The sequence below is a fragment of the Arvicanthis niloticus genome, chromosome 29 (assembly GCF_011762505.2).
Source record: "Arvicanthis niloticus isolate mArvNil1 chromosome 29, mArvNil1.pat.X, whole genome shotgun sequence".
Taxonomy (NCBI): Eukaryota; Metazoa; Chordata; class Mammalia; order Rodentia; family Muridae; genus Arvicanthis; species Arvicanthis niloticus.
In genome coordinates, this window is record NC_133437.1 from 746,180 (window position 1) to 764,559 (window position 18,380).

The 18,380-nt window shown below is 38.1% G+C and overlaps 1 protein-coding gene across 2 annotated transcripts in view; it reads right to left on the reverse strand.

Annotated features, from left to right (window-relative positions):
* Positions 1–18,380, reverse strand: part of LOC143440320 (sulfotransferase 2A1) — a 30,871-nt gene that overhangs the window by 8,813 nt on the left and 3,678 nt on the right. For both annotated transcript variants that reach the window (XM_076926987.1, XM_076926988.1), the window contains exon 4: positions 2,794–2,888. In XM_076926987.1, the coding sequence (XP_076783102.1) occupies positions 2,794–2,888 (95 nt within the window). The remainder of the gene's footprint in view (positions 1–2,793; positions 2,889–18,380) is intronic.

Genomic DNA, 18,380 nt, shown 5'->3' on the forward strand with positions numbered 1-18,380 from the left:
GCTTTGCCTCAGCCTCCAACTCCAGAATGTACTCCTGAGGAACTGAAAGCCTGTTATGACAAGGGAAGCAATTAGGTTACATCTTCAGATCTTTATCTCTCTGTCCATTTTTAAAATCCAATCCCTGAGTCTCATCCCCACCTCTTTATCAAACCTTCTGCCTCATTATATGGCTCCATTCCTAGGATACTGACTATGTAGACCCTCGTGGAACATCCCGCTTTCTTCTCTCTTGTGATGTCCCTCTATTGAGTCCAGTCCATCTCCATTCCTAACTCTCTGGTCCCATAACCAATAAACACATCTTACCTGGTACCCTAATGTAATTCCTACAGCCTATATAGAACCACCTCATTCTCCTAATAACCAGAGTGAAACAAAAGCCAAGGCAAAAAACTCCCACCCAATACAGACAAGACCAGATAGCAGCACCTAGAATCATTATATTTGTAATCTAAGATGCATAAATGCCAGTGTAAAGACACAATCAATAATAATCAGGACAATATATCTCTACTAGAGCCCAGCAATGATAATACAGCATGCTCTGAATATTTCACCATAGCTGAGGCACAAGGGAAAATCCTTAAAACAGCTTTTATGAATATAATAGTGGTCTTTTAAAAGGAAATGAATATATCCCTTAAAGAAATCTATGAAAACAAAAACAAACAGTGAAATGAAATGAATTAAAATGATTTCCACCTTGGTAGAAATAGAATCAATACTGAAAATCCAAATTGAGAATATCTCAAAATAAAAATTTCAGGAACTCAAACAGGTAACTCAGAGACATTCTTCACCAACAAGTAGATAGATAGAATGGAGACCTTTTTGTATTGAAGACACGGTAGAAAAATAAATACATTAAATAAAATATTATATATTTAAAACTCCTGGTTCATAATATCCAGGAAATCTGGGTCACTACTTTGAAAACACCAGATGTACAAATAATAGGGATAGAAGAAGGCAAATATGGATATCCTTTGTCATAAAGATGGAAAGAATGAAAGAAAGAAAGAAAGAAAGAAAGAAAGAAAGAAAAGAAGAAAGAGAAAGAAAAGAAGAAGGGAGGAAGGAATGAAGAAAGAAAGAAAGAAAGAAAGAGAGAGAGAGAGAGAGAGAGAGAGAGAGAGAGAGAGAGAGAGAGAAAGAAAGAAAGAAAGAAAGAAAGAAAGAAAGAAAGATTCCAGTACTAGGATTGGGTTTCATCTAATTGAGATTTTGGGCAAATAAATTCCATGGGAATCACTCTCAATAAGCCCAGACTGTTGCAAAGACTATAAGTTGCTCTCCACAAATTGACAGCAAGCCCTCATTTCAAAAAACAACACCTATACCAATTACTGAATGTGAAGATGTCAAGCTGGTCACTACAGAGAACCTCCACCCTTATATCCTCGTTTTTTTTTTTTTTTTCAGACAGAAACGCACTTTGTATGCTCCACAATGAGAAATATAAAAACCAAGCTATATACAAATTTTTCTATTTATAGTGGTGTACTACTTGTGAGATAAGTTAGATCAGTGGTGTCTCAAAGCTTTATGTGAATAAATAACAAACCAATAAGTGATTTGACTTAAATCCCATTTCATGAGATGGAGCCTATATAATAAACTGCTTGTTGATCAAGGACCTAAGACTACATAGCCCAAGGTCTTATGGTAAAACAAAATAATGCTCTTAACAAATAAGAAGAAAGAAAGGTGTCTAATGATATTCTGCTTTATGCATACAACAGTGACTTGTTAACACATTATAACAAAAACTTCCTCTTGAAGCAAATGGGGACAAATATAGAAACTTACAACCATACATTATAAAGAGTGAGATATCCTAAATGGATGTCTCTGTTGAAGCCCTTCTTCCAGAGCTCAAGGGACCCTGCAGAAGAAGAGGATGCAAAACTGTAAAAGCAAGAGAAAATTGAGAGCACCAAGAAATATGAATGCTTGGAGACTAAAGCATCAGGGACAGAGGTTGACTGGGTTTGTCCCACACACTTTGTGTCTATATCATTGTCTCAAGTTTAGTGTTTTCATGAGATTCCTGAAAGAGTGGATGAGTAGGTTACTGGTCATTTTTCTTTCAATCAGACTCTTTTCCTTATGTTGGTTTGACTTGTCTAACTTCAATGTGATAGATTTGTTTTATCACACATCATTTGGCTTACACTTATACAGCATTGTTAACCATTGGAGGAAGTCAAGACAAGAAGTTAAACATCACAGGACCCTGGTGGCTGATGCTGAGGCAATAGCAATATTCTGCTTGTTGTCTTGTTCATCATAGTATATGTACCTGTATTCTTAAAAAAAAAAAAACATATGGATGGCAGCTCCCACAAAAGAATGGGTCCTCCCCCTTCAATCAGTGATTAATAAAACGCCTCACAGATTTGCCTACAACCTGATCTTTTGGATGCATTTTCATAATTAAAGTTCACTCTTCTCAGGTGATTCTAGCTTGTGTCACATTGACACACAATTATCCAGCATATTATTCTATATTACATTCTATCATATATTCTTATCTTAATTTGAGAGACTTGTTGTTGTACTAGATATTTTTGAGGAGAAACTTTAGAGTTTTGTGGGTAAGGAGGCATAGAGGATGTGGAAGGCCTCACAGAGATCATATGATTATAATGCATTTACATTTAAAAGTTGTTTTAATTAATAAAAAATAATTTTAAAATTCAGAACAAAAATTTACAGTTCTCAATAACATTCCTCATTACTAGGATCTATTTTTTTTTATTGTGTGGTGACTGTAAGGCTGATGCTTACCTTTTGCATGTCTTCATAATACAGCACCAGAAAGTTGTCCCATTTTCTCATGGACAGCCAGCCACGAATATGCTCAAACCATGAGCCAAATGGAACTGTATGCAGGGAGAGGTAAAGTGTCAGTTACATATACTTATTACAGAGTCTACTTGACTTTCTTCACTTCTCTGAAAGCAGCAGCAGAAAGCTTCACTAAGAAAAAATAACTATGAATAGCATTAAACATGATGTTTGAGGCACATACACAAATAAATAACTGATAAAATCAAGTTTATTAACAAACTCACTATCACATAGACTTACCACAGAGGCCATGAGGAGATATTCTACTGACAAGTTGCAAGGACAGGAATATGTACTGGAAGAATTTTTCACACAAATAAAGGAGTCTAGAGGTGATTCCTACAAATACCTGCCTTTTGGTGATGTGTACTAGAAAGACAGAAAGATTTGATGACAGAGATGGGAGAACCATATTTTATATAGTGTTGGAAAGAAAGATTCCCATCAATAGAGCAACCCATTGGATGAAATCTAACGGAGGTATGAATCAAGGTTATATGGCATCATTAATAATCATAGCAACATAGTGAGTGAAAGGAGTAGGGCACCCTTGTGTGTTGTGTGTGTGTGTGTGTATGTGTGTGTGAGAGAGATAGAGATAGAGATAGAGAGAGAGAGAGAGAGAGAGAGAGAGAGAGAGAGAGAGAGAGAGAGAGAAGTCTTGTGATGTTTTAGAATCACCTTAGCATATTTATTGGAAGAAGATCTGTTGATTTTTGAGAAATATATAGGGCACTGACAAGTGGGGAAGACAAGAGGCAGAGGAATCTGAACTGAATCTCTCTACTCAGCATACTTATGTCTGCAATTCCCTATGGGGGTATCCTTTTCATTTCTTATTTTTCAATGTTCATTCCCTGATTTTGCCCATAATGCTCTTATCTTGCCTTGATCTCACATGCTACAAAACAGATGTTCCAGACCTGATGTGTCTAGTAATGCAATAATGGCAGAATTATTATAAAGTAACTTAAGTTATGTCTGATTAGATTTGAAGCTTGATCCTTGGGAGGGAATTCATGCCTGGTACTATAAACCTGGTCATGAACACACAGCTGGAGGTGTCATAGTTCTAACTATGATACCTACTGTCATTTTACTAAATTGTCATATTGTCAAACTACCTTCTAAATATTTATATTTATACCCATGGATTTGTGCTGTTCTTTACTTTTGTTAGAGAATTTTTTTGGAAATGGCATTAGTTAATACAGAGACTCATAACTGATCAAAATATGAAGCATAATTGTGAGTGCTCAGTCATTAATGCAATTTCTATCATTTCCTACTCAAGGCTCAGAAAATATTGTGGAACAAGAAGTAGAAAGTAAAAGCTAGATAATGGGATGGAGTGCTTTCAAATTGTCCTCTGTAAATATTCTCCTCTGAACGTGAGTTGACTTGACTGTTATGCAAATTACTCATATCATCAATGGTTGTCTATAGAAAAACTGCATAACATAAAGCCTGTTTACATTACAGGATGGATGGGGGAGGGTGTCCTGAAGCTCAACTCCTGATTGAAAATCTATTTGCAGTTGATGACTGCTAGATAAGAAAGACTTCTACACCTTTTTGGTATAGGACTATTGTTAGATATTGTATGCTCATATCGATTGCCCTACATCTATGCACATTTGAGCATCACAAATTAGACTCCATGAGTTGTATTTTTTTGAAAAAATTAAGTTGAGGTATGGACATAATGGGGAATGTATAGTGTGTTGGAGTGCATACTGGCAAATATAGTAAAGTATGATACACTATATTCATTTTTTAAATTTTCAAAGAATAAATATATTATTTAAAAAACAAAAAATATGAAAAATAAATCAAGAACAAACAAATTACAAAGCAAGATCTATGGTTTTTCTTACTGAAATCATAAAAGCAAATAATTCAGGAAGAGGGAGCCAATATTTGATGCTAAATTACTTTACTTCTGAAAGACACCAATTCCAATATCTGAGACCTATTTATTTTAAGAATGCCTTGTTTAAAAAAAACTTAAGAAACCAGCTCATAATGACTTTTCATTATAGTTTAATTCATCCTTCATCCAGAATTAGAAATGACTACCCCTAAAGAAATAGAAGCAGTCATTAAAAGTCTCCCCACCAAAAAAGTCTGGGACCAGATGGTTTTAGTGCAGAATTCTATCAGATCTTCCAGTAAGACCTAATACCAATTCTTTTCAAACTATTCCACAGAATAGAAAGAGAAGGAACATTACCCAATTAATTCTATGAAGCTAAATTACACTCATACCGAAACCTCACAAAAACCCAAAAAAGAAAGAGAACTACAGACCAATCTCTCTTATGAATAGTGATTCAAAAATACTCAAAAAATTCTCACAAACTGAATCCAAGAAAACATGAAAACTATCATCCATCATGGTTAAGTAGGCGTTATCCCAGAAATGTAGGAATGGTTCAATATTCAGAAATCCATCAATGTAATTTACTACATAAACAAACTCAAAGAAAAAAAAAACCACATGGTTATCTCACTAGATGCTGAGAAAGCATTTGAAAAAATTCAACATCCCTTCATGTTAAAAGTCTTGGAAGGCCTTGTGGCTGGAGCAGACACCCAGCTGCTCTGCTCCCATGTGGACACCATATCCTGAGACATCCTAGAGAGGCCACTGACCTCAGAGCAGCCATTAAGAACAGTTGGCCACTGCCCTACGCCCCAGAGCTACAACTGAAAGCAGGGAGCCCTCAGGACCCACTAGGCACACAAACCCCACCACTGCAAAATACCACTCCCCCTTCAGCCCCTCGCCTGGTCCTTGTGGCTAAAGCAGACACCCAGCTGCTCTGCTCCCATGTGGACACCATATCCTGAGACATCCTAGAGAGGCCAGTGACCTCAGAGCAGCAGGTAAAAACAGTCGCCAACTGCCTTATGACCCAGAGCTACAACTGGAAGTAGGGAGCATTCACGATCCACCGTGTACCCAAACACTGCCCCTGCAGAATACCACTCCACTTCCACCCTTGCCTGGTCCTTGTGGCTAGTGCAGACACCCAGCTGGTCTGTTCCCTTGAAGACACCATATCCTGAGACATCCTAGAGGAGCAACTGAACTCAGAGCAGTAGACATTATATCCTGAGACATTCTAGAGAAGCCACTGTACTCAGAGCAGCGGGACCTCAGGATCATAGGATAACAGAGACATCTGGACCCTGATGAGTTCTGACACAAGCAAGATAACTGGAAAGGCAGGCTACAGTCAGAGACAGTGAGTGCCGGTAACACTAAAGTTAACCAGATGGTGAAAGACAAGTGCAAGAAAGTAAGTAACAGAAACCAAAGTTACTTGGCATCACAGAACTCAGTTTGGCCATGATAGCAAGGCATGAACACCCCATCACACTGGAAAAGCAGAATTCAGAATTAAAATCAGTTCTCATGATGATGATAGAGGAATTTAAGAGGACGTAAATAACACTCTCAAAGAATTTGAGGAGAAGACAGGTAAATAGGTAGAAGCCCTTAAAGAGGAAACACAAAAATCCCTTAAAAACTGCAAAAACCACAATCAAACAGGTGAAAGGAATGTCATGTGCAGAAGATACCATAGAAAACATTGACACAACTGTCAAAGAAAATGCAAAATGCAAGTCTCCCCTAACTCAAAATATCCAGGAAATCCAGGACACATTGACAAGGCCAAATCTAAAAATAATAGGTATAGATGAGGGTGAAGACTCCCAACTTAAAGGGCCAGTAAATATTTTCAACAAAATTATAGAGGAAAACTTTTCTTACCTAAAAAAGAGATGTCAATAAATATACAAGAAGCCCACAGAACTTCAAATGGACTAGACCAAAAAAGAAATACCTTCCGTCATATAATAATCAAAACAACAAATGTACAAAACAAAGAGAAAATGCTAAGAGCAGTAACAGAAAAAGTAACATATAAATGCAGAACTATCAGAATTAAACCAGACTTCTCACCAGAGACTATAAAAGCCAGAAGATCCTGGACTGATATCATACAGACCCTAAGAGAACACAAATACCCGCCTGGACTACTATATGCAGCAAAACTTTGTCACTATTGATGGAGAAACCAGCATATTCCATGCCAAAACCAAATTTATACAATACATACCTACAAATCCAGCACTTCAAAAGATAAAGGAAAACTTCAACAAAAGGAGAGAAACTATAACCTAGAAAAAGCAAGGAAGTAATCTTCCAACAATCCCAAAAGAAGATAATTACACAAAGATAATTCCACCTCTAACAACAAAAATACCGGGAAGAGACAATCATTTTTTCTTAATATATCTTAATATCAGTGGACTCAATTCTCCAATAAAAGGACAGACTCTCAGGATGGATACATACACAAGACACAGAATTTTGCTGCATATAGGGAACACACCTCTGTGACAAAGACAGACCTACCTCAGAGTAAAAGGATGGAAAACAAACTTCCAAGCAAATGATCCTAAGAAGCAAGCTGGAGTAGCAATTATAATATCAAATAATATCGGTGTTCAACCAAAAGTAATCATGATATATAAGGAAGGACACTTCTTACTCATCAAAGGAAAAATCCACCAAGATGAACTCTCAATTCTGAATATCTATGCCCCAAATGAAGGGAAACCACAGACATAAAATAAACTTTATTAAAGCTCAAAGCATACATTGCACCTCACACAATAATATTGGAGGATTTCAACACCCCACTCTCAGCAATGGACAAATCATGGAAACAGAAACTAAACAGAGACACAGTGAAGCTAACAGAAGTTATGAACCAAATGGATGTAACTGATATCTATAGCATAATTCATCATAAAACAAAAGAATATACCTTTTTCTCAGCACCTCATGGTGCCTTCTCCAAAATAAACCATATAATTGGTCACAAAACAGGCCTCAACAGGCCTAAAATCAGGAGCAGATAAACCATCTAAACAGTCTTATAACCCCTAAAGAAATAGAAGCAGTCATTTAAAGTCACGCCAACAAAGAAGTCTGGGACCAGATAGTTTTAGTGCAGAATTCTATCACACCTACCAGTAAGATCTAATACCAGTTATCTTCAAACTATTCCACAGAATATAAACAGAAGGAACACTACCCAATTCATTCTATGAGGATACACTTAAGCTCATACCTAAACCTCACAAAGACCCAACAAAGAAAGAGAACTACAGACCAATCTCTCTTACGAATATTGATTCAAAAATACTCAATAAAATTTTCACAAACTAGATTCAAAATACATAAAACAATCATCCATCATGATCAAGTAGGCTTCACTAGGAATGCAGGAATGGTTGAATATATAAAAATTCATCAAAGTAATCTACTACATAAACACACTCAAAGAAAAAAAAATCACATGAGCATCTCACTAGATGCTGAGAAAACATTTGACAATATTCAACATCCCTTCATGATAAAAGTCTTGGAAAGATCAGAAATCCAAGGCCCATCCATACCTAAGCATAGTAAAAGCAATATACTTCAAGCCAGTAGCCACCATCAAATTAAATGGAAAGAAATGTGAAACAATCCCACTAAGATCAGGGACTAGACAAGGCAGCCCACTTTCTTCCTATTCAATATAGTACTGGATGTCCTAGCTAGAGCAATCAGATAACAAAAGGAAGTCAAAGAAATACAAATAGGAACAGAAGAAGTCAAAATTTTACTATTTGCAGATGATAGGATAGTATACTTAAGTAACCCCAAAACTCCCACTAGAGAACTCCTAAACCTGATAAACAACTTCAGCAAAGTGACTGGTTATAAAATCAACACAAACAAATCAGTAATCTTCCTCTAATCAAAGGATAAACAGGCTGAGAAAGAAATTAGGAAAATGACACCCTTTACAATACTCACAAATAATATAAAATATCTTGGAGTGAATCTAACCAAGCAAGTGAAAGATCTGTATGACAAGAACTTCAAGTCTCTAAAGAAAGAAGTTGAAGATCTCAGAATATGGAAAGACATCCCATGCTCATGGATTGGAAGGATTAATTAAGTTAAAATGGCCATCTTGCCAAAAGCAATCTATAGATTCAATGCAATCCACATCAAAATTCCTAATTAATTCTTCATAGAGATAGAGAGAGCAATTTGAAAATTCATTTTGGATAACAAAATCCCCATTATAGTGAGAACTATTCTCAACAATATAAGAAATTCTGGAGGAATCACCATCCCTGACCTCAAACTGTCCTAGTGATAAAAAGTGTATGGTATTGATACAGAGACAGGCAAGAAGATCAATGGACAAGAATTGAAGATCCAGAAATGAACCCACACATCTATGGTCACTTGATCTTTGACAAAGGAGCTAAAACCATCCAGTGGAAAAAGAGCAGCTTTTTCAACAAATGGTGCTGGCTCAACTGAACATCAACATGTACAAAAATGCAAATGAATTCATTCTTATCCCCTTGTACAAAGCTCAAGTCCAAGTGGATAAAGGACCTGCACATAAAACTAGATACACTGAAACTAATAGAAGAGAAGTTGGGAAAGACTCTCAAATATATAGGCACAGGGAAAAAGTTCCTGAACAGAACATTAATGGCTTATGCTTTAAGATCAAGAATTGACAAATGGGACCTCATAAAATTGCAAAGCTTCTGTCAAAGGACACTGTCAATAAGAAAAGACGGCAATCAACAGATTGGGAAAAGATCATTACCAATCCAACATCTGATAGAGGGCTAATATTCAATATATACAAAAAACTCAAGAAATCATCTTCCAGATAACCAAATAACCCTATTAAAATGGGGTATGGATCACAACAAAAAATTCTCAATTGAGGAAACATGAATGGTTGAGAGGTACCTTAAGAAATGCTCAACATCCTTAGTCATCAGGAAAATACAAATCAAAACAACTCTGATATACCACCTCATACAAGTCAGAATTGCTAAGATCAAATCTCAGGTTATAATAGATGCTGGTGAGGATGTGGAGAAAGAGGAATACTCCTCCTTTGTTGGTGGGATTGCAAGCTGGTACAACCACTCTGGAAATCAGTCTGGCGGTTCCTCAGAAAATTAGACATAGCATCACCTGATGACCCAGCTATACCACTCCTGGGCATATACACAGAAGATGCTCCCACATATAACAAGGACATATGCTCCACTTTGTTCATAGAAGCCTTATTTATAATAGCCAGAATCTGCAAAGAACCCAGATGTTCTTCAACAGAAGAATGGATACAAAAAAGGTGGTACATTTACACAATGGCATATTACTCAGCTATAAAAAAATAATGAATTCGAGAAAGACTTAGGTAAATGAATGGAACTAAAAAATATCATCCTGAGTGAGGTAACCCAATCACAAAGGAATACACATGGTATTTACTCACTGATAAGTGGATATTTTCCCAAAAGCTTGAAATAGCCAAGATTCAACTCACAGACCACATAAAATTCATGAGGAAGGAAGACCAATTGTGGATGCCTCGGTCCTGCTTAGAGGGAGTAACAGGGTGTTCAGGGGAGCAAATATGGGGACAGGGTGTGGGATGGAGGCTGAAGGAGGGGCCATCTGGAGACCATTCCTCCTGGGTGTCCACCCCACGTGCAGTCACCAAAGTTGTATGGTGATGTGGATGTCGGGAAGTACATGATGACATGAGCCTGATATAGCTGTCTCCTTAGAGGTCAGCTAGAGTCTGACACATTCAGAGGCAGATGCTCACAGCTAACCACTGATCTGATCATGGGTTTTCCAATGGAGAAGGTAGAGAGAAGACTGAAGAGCTGAAGGTGTTTGTGACCCCATGAAGAGAGCACCAATGCCAAACATACAGAGCTCCCTAGGTTCTAGACCACGATCCTGGGAGCACATAGGAAGGGACCCATGACTCCATCTGTATGTGTGGGGGAGGATGGTCTTGTTGGGCATAGGTGGGTGAGGAGATCCTTGGTACCATGTGGGCTGAATACCAAGAGGGGGGAATTCGAGGGTGGGGAGGTGGGAGTGGGGGTTGGAATAGTGCACATTTTTTGGAAGCCTGAGAAAGGGGGGATGGGATAGAAGGTTCCTGGGTGGTGGTGGGAATGGGATAAAGGGATAAATTCTGAAATGTAAATATAATATCCAATAGAAAATAAATGACAAAAAATGACTACAAATAAGTGAAGAGCAACTCCAGAATGCCAAGAAATTCATGGAGATTTAACAACTCACAACTGAATGATGAAGAAATCAAGAACAACAAGACACCTACAATCAAATGAAGATGAAAACAAAACATCCTCTAATATGTAGGAAAAAATGAAAACACCCCTAAGAGGAACATTCAAAGAAAAGAGACATTCCAGAACACATAGTATGGAAGTGGAGGGAATGAATGTGACAATGAGGTGGTAGGCATATGCAAAGATGGGATGGTAAGATGAAGGATATAATGAATCAAAACAAAAATATATGAAAATGCCTTATGGAACCTCAGTTTGAAAACTTATTAATATATTAGTCAAGGTACCTTGCATAGGTAGAAAATACTGCTTGTAGAAGTTATGGGTTCTTAAATAAAGACTCTGTTGCTAGTGGTGGGAAACCTCCCTAGGAGTTATAGCCTGGAAAATGCCCGAGGATCCAAATAATACATGAAATTGTCACTGTTGTCAGTTGCCCACAAAAACTAGTTGGTAAGTCCCTATTGCTAAAGACATCTTTATGTGATTATCATTGGACAAAAAGAAAGCATGCAGAGAGTGGTCTGGACAATGCCCTTCTGCTTAATAGCCCTCACAGTGTTAGTCAGGCTGTTATTAGGAGATTGATATCTACACTTACTCAGCTGTGGATACTGTGACCTATGCTTCAACTAGCCTTATAAGATATGCTCACTGGTCAATAATGGCTATTAGGTTATGGGGTAAATAGACATTTTTTTGATTGGTATTGAGAAGAGTTCAGAAAAGAGTTTATGTTGGGAAGGGAATAGATCCTAGTATGTAAGCTATCTTTGTTATTCTGGTAAATGGAGATGATGTGAATATCAAATTGCTTTCTAAAAGCCATGCTTTCCCCCCTTATATATGTCTACCATCAGCATGATCATAAGATGCTTCATGTATTTGGCAGTGGTGATTTGACACTCAAAACTAGCCAATGTGCTGAGAATAAGCGACATTTCAGTGTTCACTATAAATGAGAATCTTTGGCCCACCGTATAGACTTAGGAAATAACAAGAAAGAAGGTATGAGAATAATATAAGAGCCTAAAGATGGAGTAGAATGATGTGAAATATTGTCTTCTAGATATGACATGGTCACAGCACTCTTGAACTCTTAGTAGCTGTGGTTACTGCTCAAGGCTTCCAAAAACCTGGGACCTTCAATATTCTATCAAAGAGAGAGGAGGTGCTCCTACACCCCTACTCATTTCTTGAGGATTTATTTGCAGTTAAGAGTAATTTGGAGCAGGACTCATGAGAACCCCCTCCTTTCAGCATACATAGAATGTTAGTGATTGCTGCTGGAGAGATCTTTTTTTTCAGTAGAGTAGTTACTGATAAGGTTGCCATGTTCCTGCAAGTGACTCCTTGCCTTTGCTCCAGTAAGCAACCCCAGTGGAATTTACTGAGTTAAAACCACACACTTCAAGAAAAGAAATATGAAAGTAAAAAGGAGAGCTAGTTGGGAAAAGGAACAGATCAGCAAGAATGGGAAAAAGGCAAGAATGATAAGTGGGCTATTATTGTTATCAAAATACCTGTACACATGCATGGAAATATTAACAATAAAACACTATATTAGATATATTAAATATATTTCAATAAAAATTTATATAAAAACAAGTAAGAAGAATCCATTCTCCTACCTCTGAAAATATTTTTAAGACCAATAAGAGATTAGGATTTACAGTATTTAGAATGATGCATTTTAACAACATGGTGGATGGTCAAGCTAATATATAAGATGTATAAGAAGCCATTCCAAAAAAGACTACGAAAATCCACAAATGAGAAGCATGGTAGAAAGAAAACAACATTTGGAGAACAGTGGTTCCTTCCGGTCTGGGCCAGAGCACTGAGCAGATCTTGGGTGACAGCTCTGCCCCCAACCTCCAAGAACCCAGAGGAAGGGGGATCCCAGACGCTCTAACTTGGACAGTGTCTTAGAAAGTAATTCTGAGATCTAAGGCCTGGACCAGACCTCTGCTAGGTCTGCTGTTGTGTGGACCCCGGATTCCACCTGAGACATTCTGGAAGGTCCACTCAACCCAGAGCCACAGAGGAACAACTAAACTCAGAGCGTCAGACAACATATCCTGAGATATTCTAGAGGAAACACTGCATCCAGAACAGCAGACACCTAACTGGACTGCTACCTTGGAGGCACCATATCCTGAGGCATCCTAGAGGTACCACTGTAATCAGTGCAGCTGGAAAAGATCACAGAGACATCTGGACCCCTAGGAGAGCAGACACAAGTGACATAACTGGAAAGGCAGGCTTCAGTCAGAGACAGCAAGTACAGGCAGCACTAGAGTTAACCAGATGGCAAAAGGCAAGTGCAAGAACGTAAGCAACAGAAACCAAAGTTACATGGCATCATCAGAACCCAGCTCCCCCATCAGAGCAAGCCCTGAACAACCCATCACACCAGAAAAGCAGGATTCAGAATTAAAATCACTTCTCATGATGATGATAGAGGGCTTTAAGAAAGAAAGAAATAACACTCTCAAAGAAATTAAGGAGAGCACTGGTAGACAGATACAAACCCTTAGAGGAAACACAAAAATCCCTTAAGGAATTGCAAGAAAATGCAACCAAACGGGAGAAGGAATTAAACAAAACCATGCAGGATCTAAAAATGGAAGTAGAAACAATAAAGAAATCACAAAGGGACAATACCCTGGAGATAGAAAACCTAAAAAAATGATCAGGAGTCATAGACACAAGTATCACCAACAGAATACAAGAGATGGAAGAGAGAATCTCATGTGCAGAAGATACCATGGAAAACATTGACACAACTGTCAAAGAAAATGCAAAATACAAAAAGCTACTAACCCAAAATATACAAGAAATCCAAGACACAATGAGAAGACCAAACCTAAGGATAATAGGTATAGATGAGGGGGAAGACTCCCAACTTAAAGGACCAGTAAATATCCTCAACAAAATGATAGAGGAAAACTTCCCTAACCTAAAGAAAGAGATGTCCATAAATATACAAGAAGCCTACAGAACTCCAAATAGTTTAGACTAGAAAAGAAATACTTCCCACCACATAACAGTCAAAACATCAAATGTACAAAACAAAGAAAAATACTAAAAGCAGTAAGGGAAAAAGGCAAAGTAACATATAAAGGCAGACCTATAAGAATTACACCAGACTTCTCACCAGAGACCATAAAAGCCAGAAGATCCTGGACTGATATCATACAGAACCTAAGAGAACACAAATGCCAGCCCAGACTACTATACCCAGCAAAACTCTCACTCATTATTGATGGAGAAATCAAAATATTCCATGACAAATCCAAATTTACACAGTATCTCAACACAAATCCAGCACTTCAAAGAATAACTGGTGGAAAACTCCAACACAAGGAGGGAAACTACAACCTAGAAAAAGCAAGAAAGTAATCTTCCAAAAACCATAAAAGAAGGTAGCTACACAAACATATCTCCAAGGATGTTAGCCCAAAAGCTTGGATTAGCGAAGACTCAACCCGCAGACCACATGAAGCTCATGAAGAAGGAAGACCAAGAGGGGATGCCTCAGTTCTACTTAGAACGAGAAACAAAAATGCTCAAGGGAGCAAATAAGGAAACAAAACATGGAACAGAAACTGAAAGAGGGGCATCAGGAGACCATTCTACCTGGGTATTCATCCTATGTACATCCACCTAAGCTAAACACTGTTGTGGTTGGCTGGAAGTGCATAATGTGAGGAACATGATATAGCTGTCTCCTTAGAGGTCTGCCAAAGACTAACACACTCAGAGGACAATGCTCACAGTTAACCACTGATATGATCAGGGGTTTCCCAATGGAGAACTTAGTGAAAGGACTGAAGGAGCAGAAAGTGTTAGTGACCCCAGGTGGAAAGCTACAATACCAAACAACCAGAGCACCCCAGGGTCTAAACCACCAGTCTGGGAACACATAGGGAGGAACTCAGGATTCCAGAGGTATATGTACGAAAGGATGGCCTTGTTGGACATAGGTGGGAGAGGAGTTTCTTGGTCCTATAAAAAAATGAACACAGAGTGGGGGGTGAATGTGACGGTGGGGAGGGTATAGTGAGGGGGGTAGGTGTGGTCACTGCCTCACAGAAGCATGAGGAGGGGGAGGGGATAGGAGGTTTCTGGGTGGTGGGAGGAAGTAGGGTAAGGGGATAAAATCTGAAACGTAAATAAATACTACAACCAATTTTAACAAGCAGAAAAAAAAGTTGTCAGAACCAACATCTTTAAAAAAAAATATCCCCCCCGGGGGGGGGGGGATTTTTTTTCTTGATACTAAAACTTGTTCTGAGAATTGTATATTGCAGAATACAAAGCCTTGGTGTATCTACTCATTAAGAATACTGAGCAGACCTACCCAAACCCCCAATGTCCTGCAATTCCATCTGGATTAAGTAAAGACACAGAGTCAGAGGCTTATCAACTTACTCTTCCCCCCACCCCTCTTCTAAAATCTCAACACCCTTAATCATCGTGAAGAAGTTAAAGAAGAGTCAGTGCCCCATTCCCTGAGCTTGGGGACTAATGTGGTTAGTAATGGTCTGTCTATCTAGGGAAAAGTAGTGGTTTTGTTGGAACAGGGGGGGTTAGCTAGGACTTATTGCATAGCCATAACCTATTGGTAGAAATCTGTATAATTATTATCAAGATAAAGTTATAATTTTTTAAATGGTACAAAATTTACTTTGATTTCAAATTTAAGGTTTTCATTGGTACGAGCCTCTTAATATAAAAATTAAGTGAATATTGAAACACTCATGGGCATTGTACCTGTATAACACATTTAAAAATACAAGGCCTAGACCCAGCCCTTTTTTAACTGATTTGGGACAGTTAACCTATGAGTTAAGGGACTATAGCAAATTCATGGTTTTGAGTTTATTGTTAGGGTGTTTTCCATATTTTATTTAGAAATAGCTGAGAGGAGTTAACAGACAACAATCCAGGTTACCTTACATGGATAGTTGGGTTTCAAAACATCAGAAGTCCATAGAACTGATGCTACAAATATTTATATATTAGTGTTCATTTTGATTAGAGACCTGTCTGCTCCTGACAGCTTCCTGTCGTGGATTCTAAGAAGAAATTGTGCATCCTCAGAATTACTCCAGTTGTGTGGTGACAGCCACTAGGCAAGAATTGCCTCTCTCCATCTACAGACAAATTACTGTCCAGAAAAGGACACACATGCAGAATAGTCAACTGATTATATCTGCCTAGACAGAGTAATCAGCCCTTAATAATCCTGCATCACTAAGGTCTGTCAGATGATTCTGGGGCAGAAGGCTGAAGATTTGATGCTCCAACATTCAGTAGTATAGGGGCTTTTCAGGTGTTCAGTGGTCTCTATAAATTGGCTAAGTTTTAGAAGTTATATTTAGTGCTTCCCATAACTTCAGTTAACTCGGTCATTCTGGATTTCTGATGAGGTTGAAGATCTATAGTCTCATAGCCAATCCTGGCTATTTACTTTGAGAGAAAAGATATGAGTAGATGGTTTTCAGCTGACATTCATTCTAAAGCCAAAAAAGCCAGGATCAAAAGTAAGTGTTTTAGTTAGAAGAGATGACAGAGGTTCTGGTTAGTTAACAAAATGATGGACTGGGTATTAGGACTATCTTGTACCTCACTGGTACAATTAGGAATAATTATACTCTAATTGTATTTTGAGAGAAAAGTTTTACTTTAACAGGAAGAGTGATATGTAGGAGGAGCTAAGTGGGAAGGAGTACTGAGAGGAAGAGATGGAGCAAGGTGAGAAGATGAAGAGGAGAAGCTAGGTGATGAGAGAGAGAAAGAGAGAGGGGGCATGGAGGCAGATGTTCACATGTCTCCACCAGTCAAAGATAGTTTTTATATCTAGGTTGGGTATTGGGTTATGCTTCTGATTGAGCATTACCAAACTTATAAATCCTTTGGTTAACATTTTAAAAAAATTGTATAAAAACAAAAAGGAAAGAGGAGCATGGGAAAGGGGTTTTCTAGGGAGGGGAAATGTGGAAAGGGGATGGCATCTTAAATGTAAATTTATATATATATATATCAAAAAAAAGAAAACAACATTTGTTATTTTTCTGTTGCTGTGATAAAACAACAACATGAAAAAGACAATTTAAGGAAGAGAGAGCTTGTCCATGGTCGAAGAGATATAGGAACAGGAAGCTGGGATTTTATTTCCTCAGCTACAAGAAGAAAGCAGAGGGAGTACACTGGAACTGGCTTAAGAGTTTAACATCTCAAAGCCCCCTCGAATGGAATACTTCCTCCAACAAGGCTTGGCCTTATAAACATTCTGCAAAAGCACCACCATCTGGGAAACAAGTATTCAAATATGGGTACTTACGTTGGACATTTCTTACTCAAATGAAGACTGATGCATCTACATTAAGTTGGAAAGACTATATACTCCAAGTGGTGCTGAAATGGTATGTTATGGGAAAACCTGTGGCTGTTTCCTGTTCTTTGGTGGTGTGTGAGAACAGAAAGACTTCACATTCAGGTTTGAAATGGTGATGAGCCTTGGGCCGTCAGACTGATTAAATATAGATGAATAAAATGGAGCCTAAAGAAGATACTAAATGGCTAGAGATTTAGACAAATTAGGTAACCCACATGAAATTGTGGGTTTGAGTCTCATTATCAAATAAATAATGTACACAATAGAGCTTTTAATCCTAGAACTCAAGAGGTAGAAGGAGGAACCAAGTTTCAAAGTCATCCCTGACTATATAGAGAGTTCCAGGCCAACCTAAGCTATATCTCACTTTGTCTTCTTTAAAAAATAGTCTCTGAGACCTGGGATTGGGAGACTCCAGAGACACTATGGTGATGATTCTATCTGAGCCTCTTCACAGTAGGATTTATGAAGCCTACAATGCCACCTCCTGCAGCCAGGTAGGGCTCCCAGTGGAAGAATAAGAACAGCAAGACATTCACAGAACATTTGTTCCTGGAGTGTCCTGCCTACAAGATATGCAGAGACAAAGATGGAGCAGAGACCAAGAGAATGGGCAATCAATGACTAGACAAAATTGAGATACACATCATGGGCAAAAATATCACTGACACTATTATTGATACTCTGATATGCTTGTAGACAAGAGCCTAGAATAACTATATTCTGAGAGGCTCCATCCAGCAGCTGACTAAAACAGATGTAGAAATCCACAGCCAAATATTAGGTAGAGCTTGGAAGACTTATAGAAGTGTTGGGAGAAGGAATAACTGATCCAAGAAGATAAGAATCCAGAGGAAGATCAAAAGAGTCAATTAACCCAGACCTTTGAGTATTA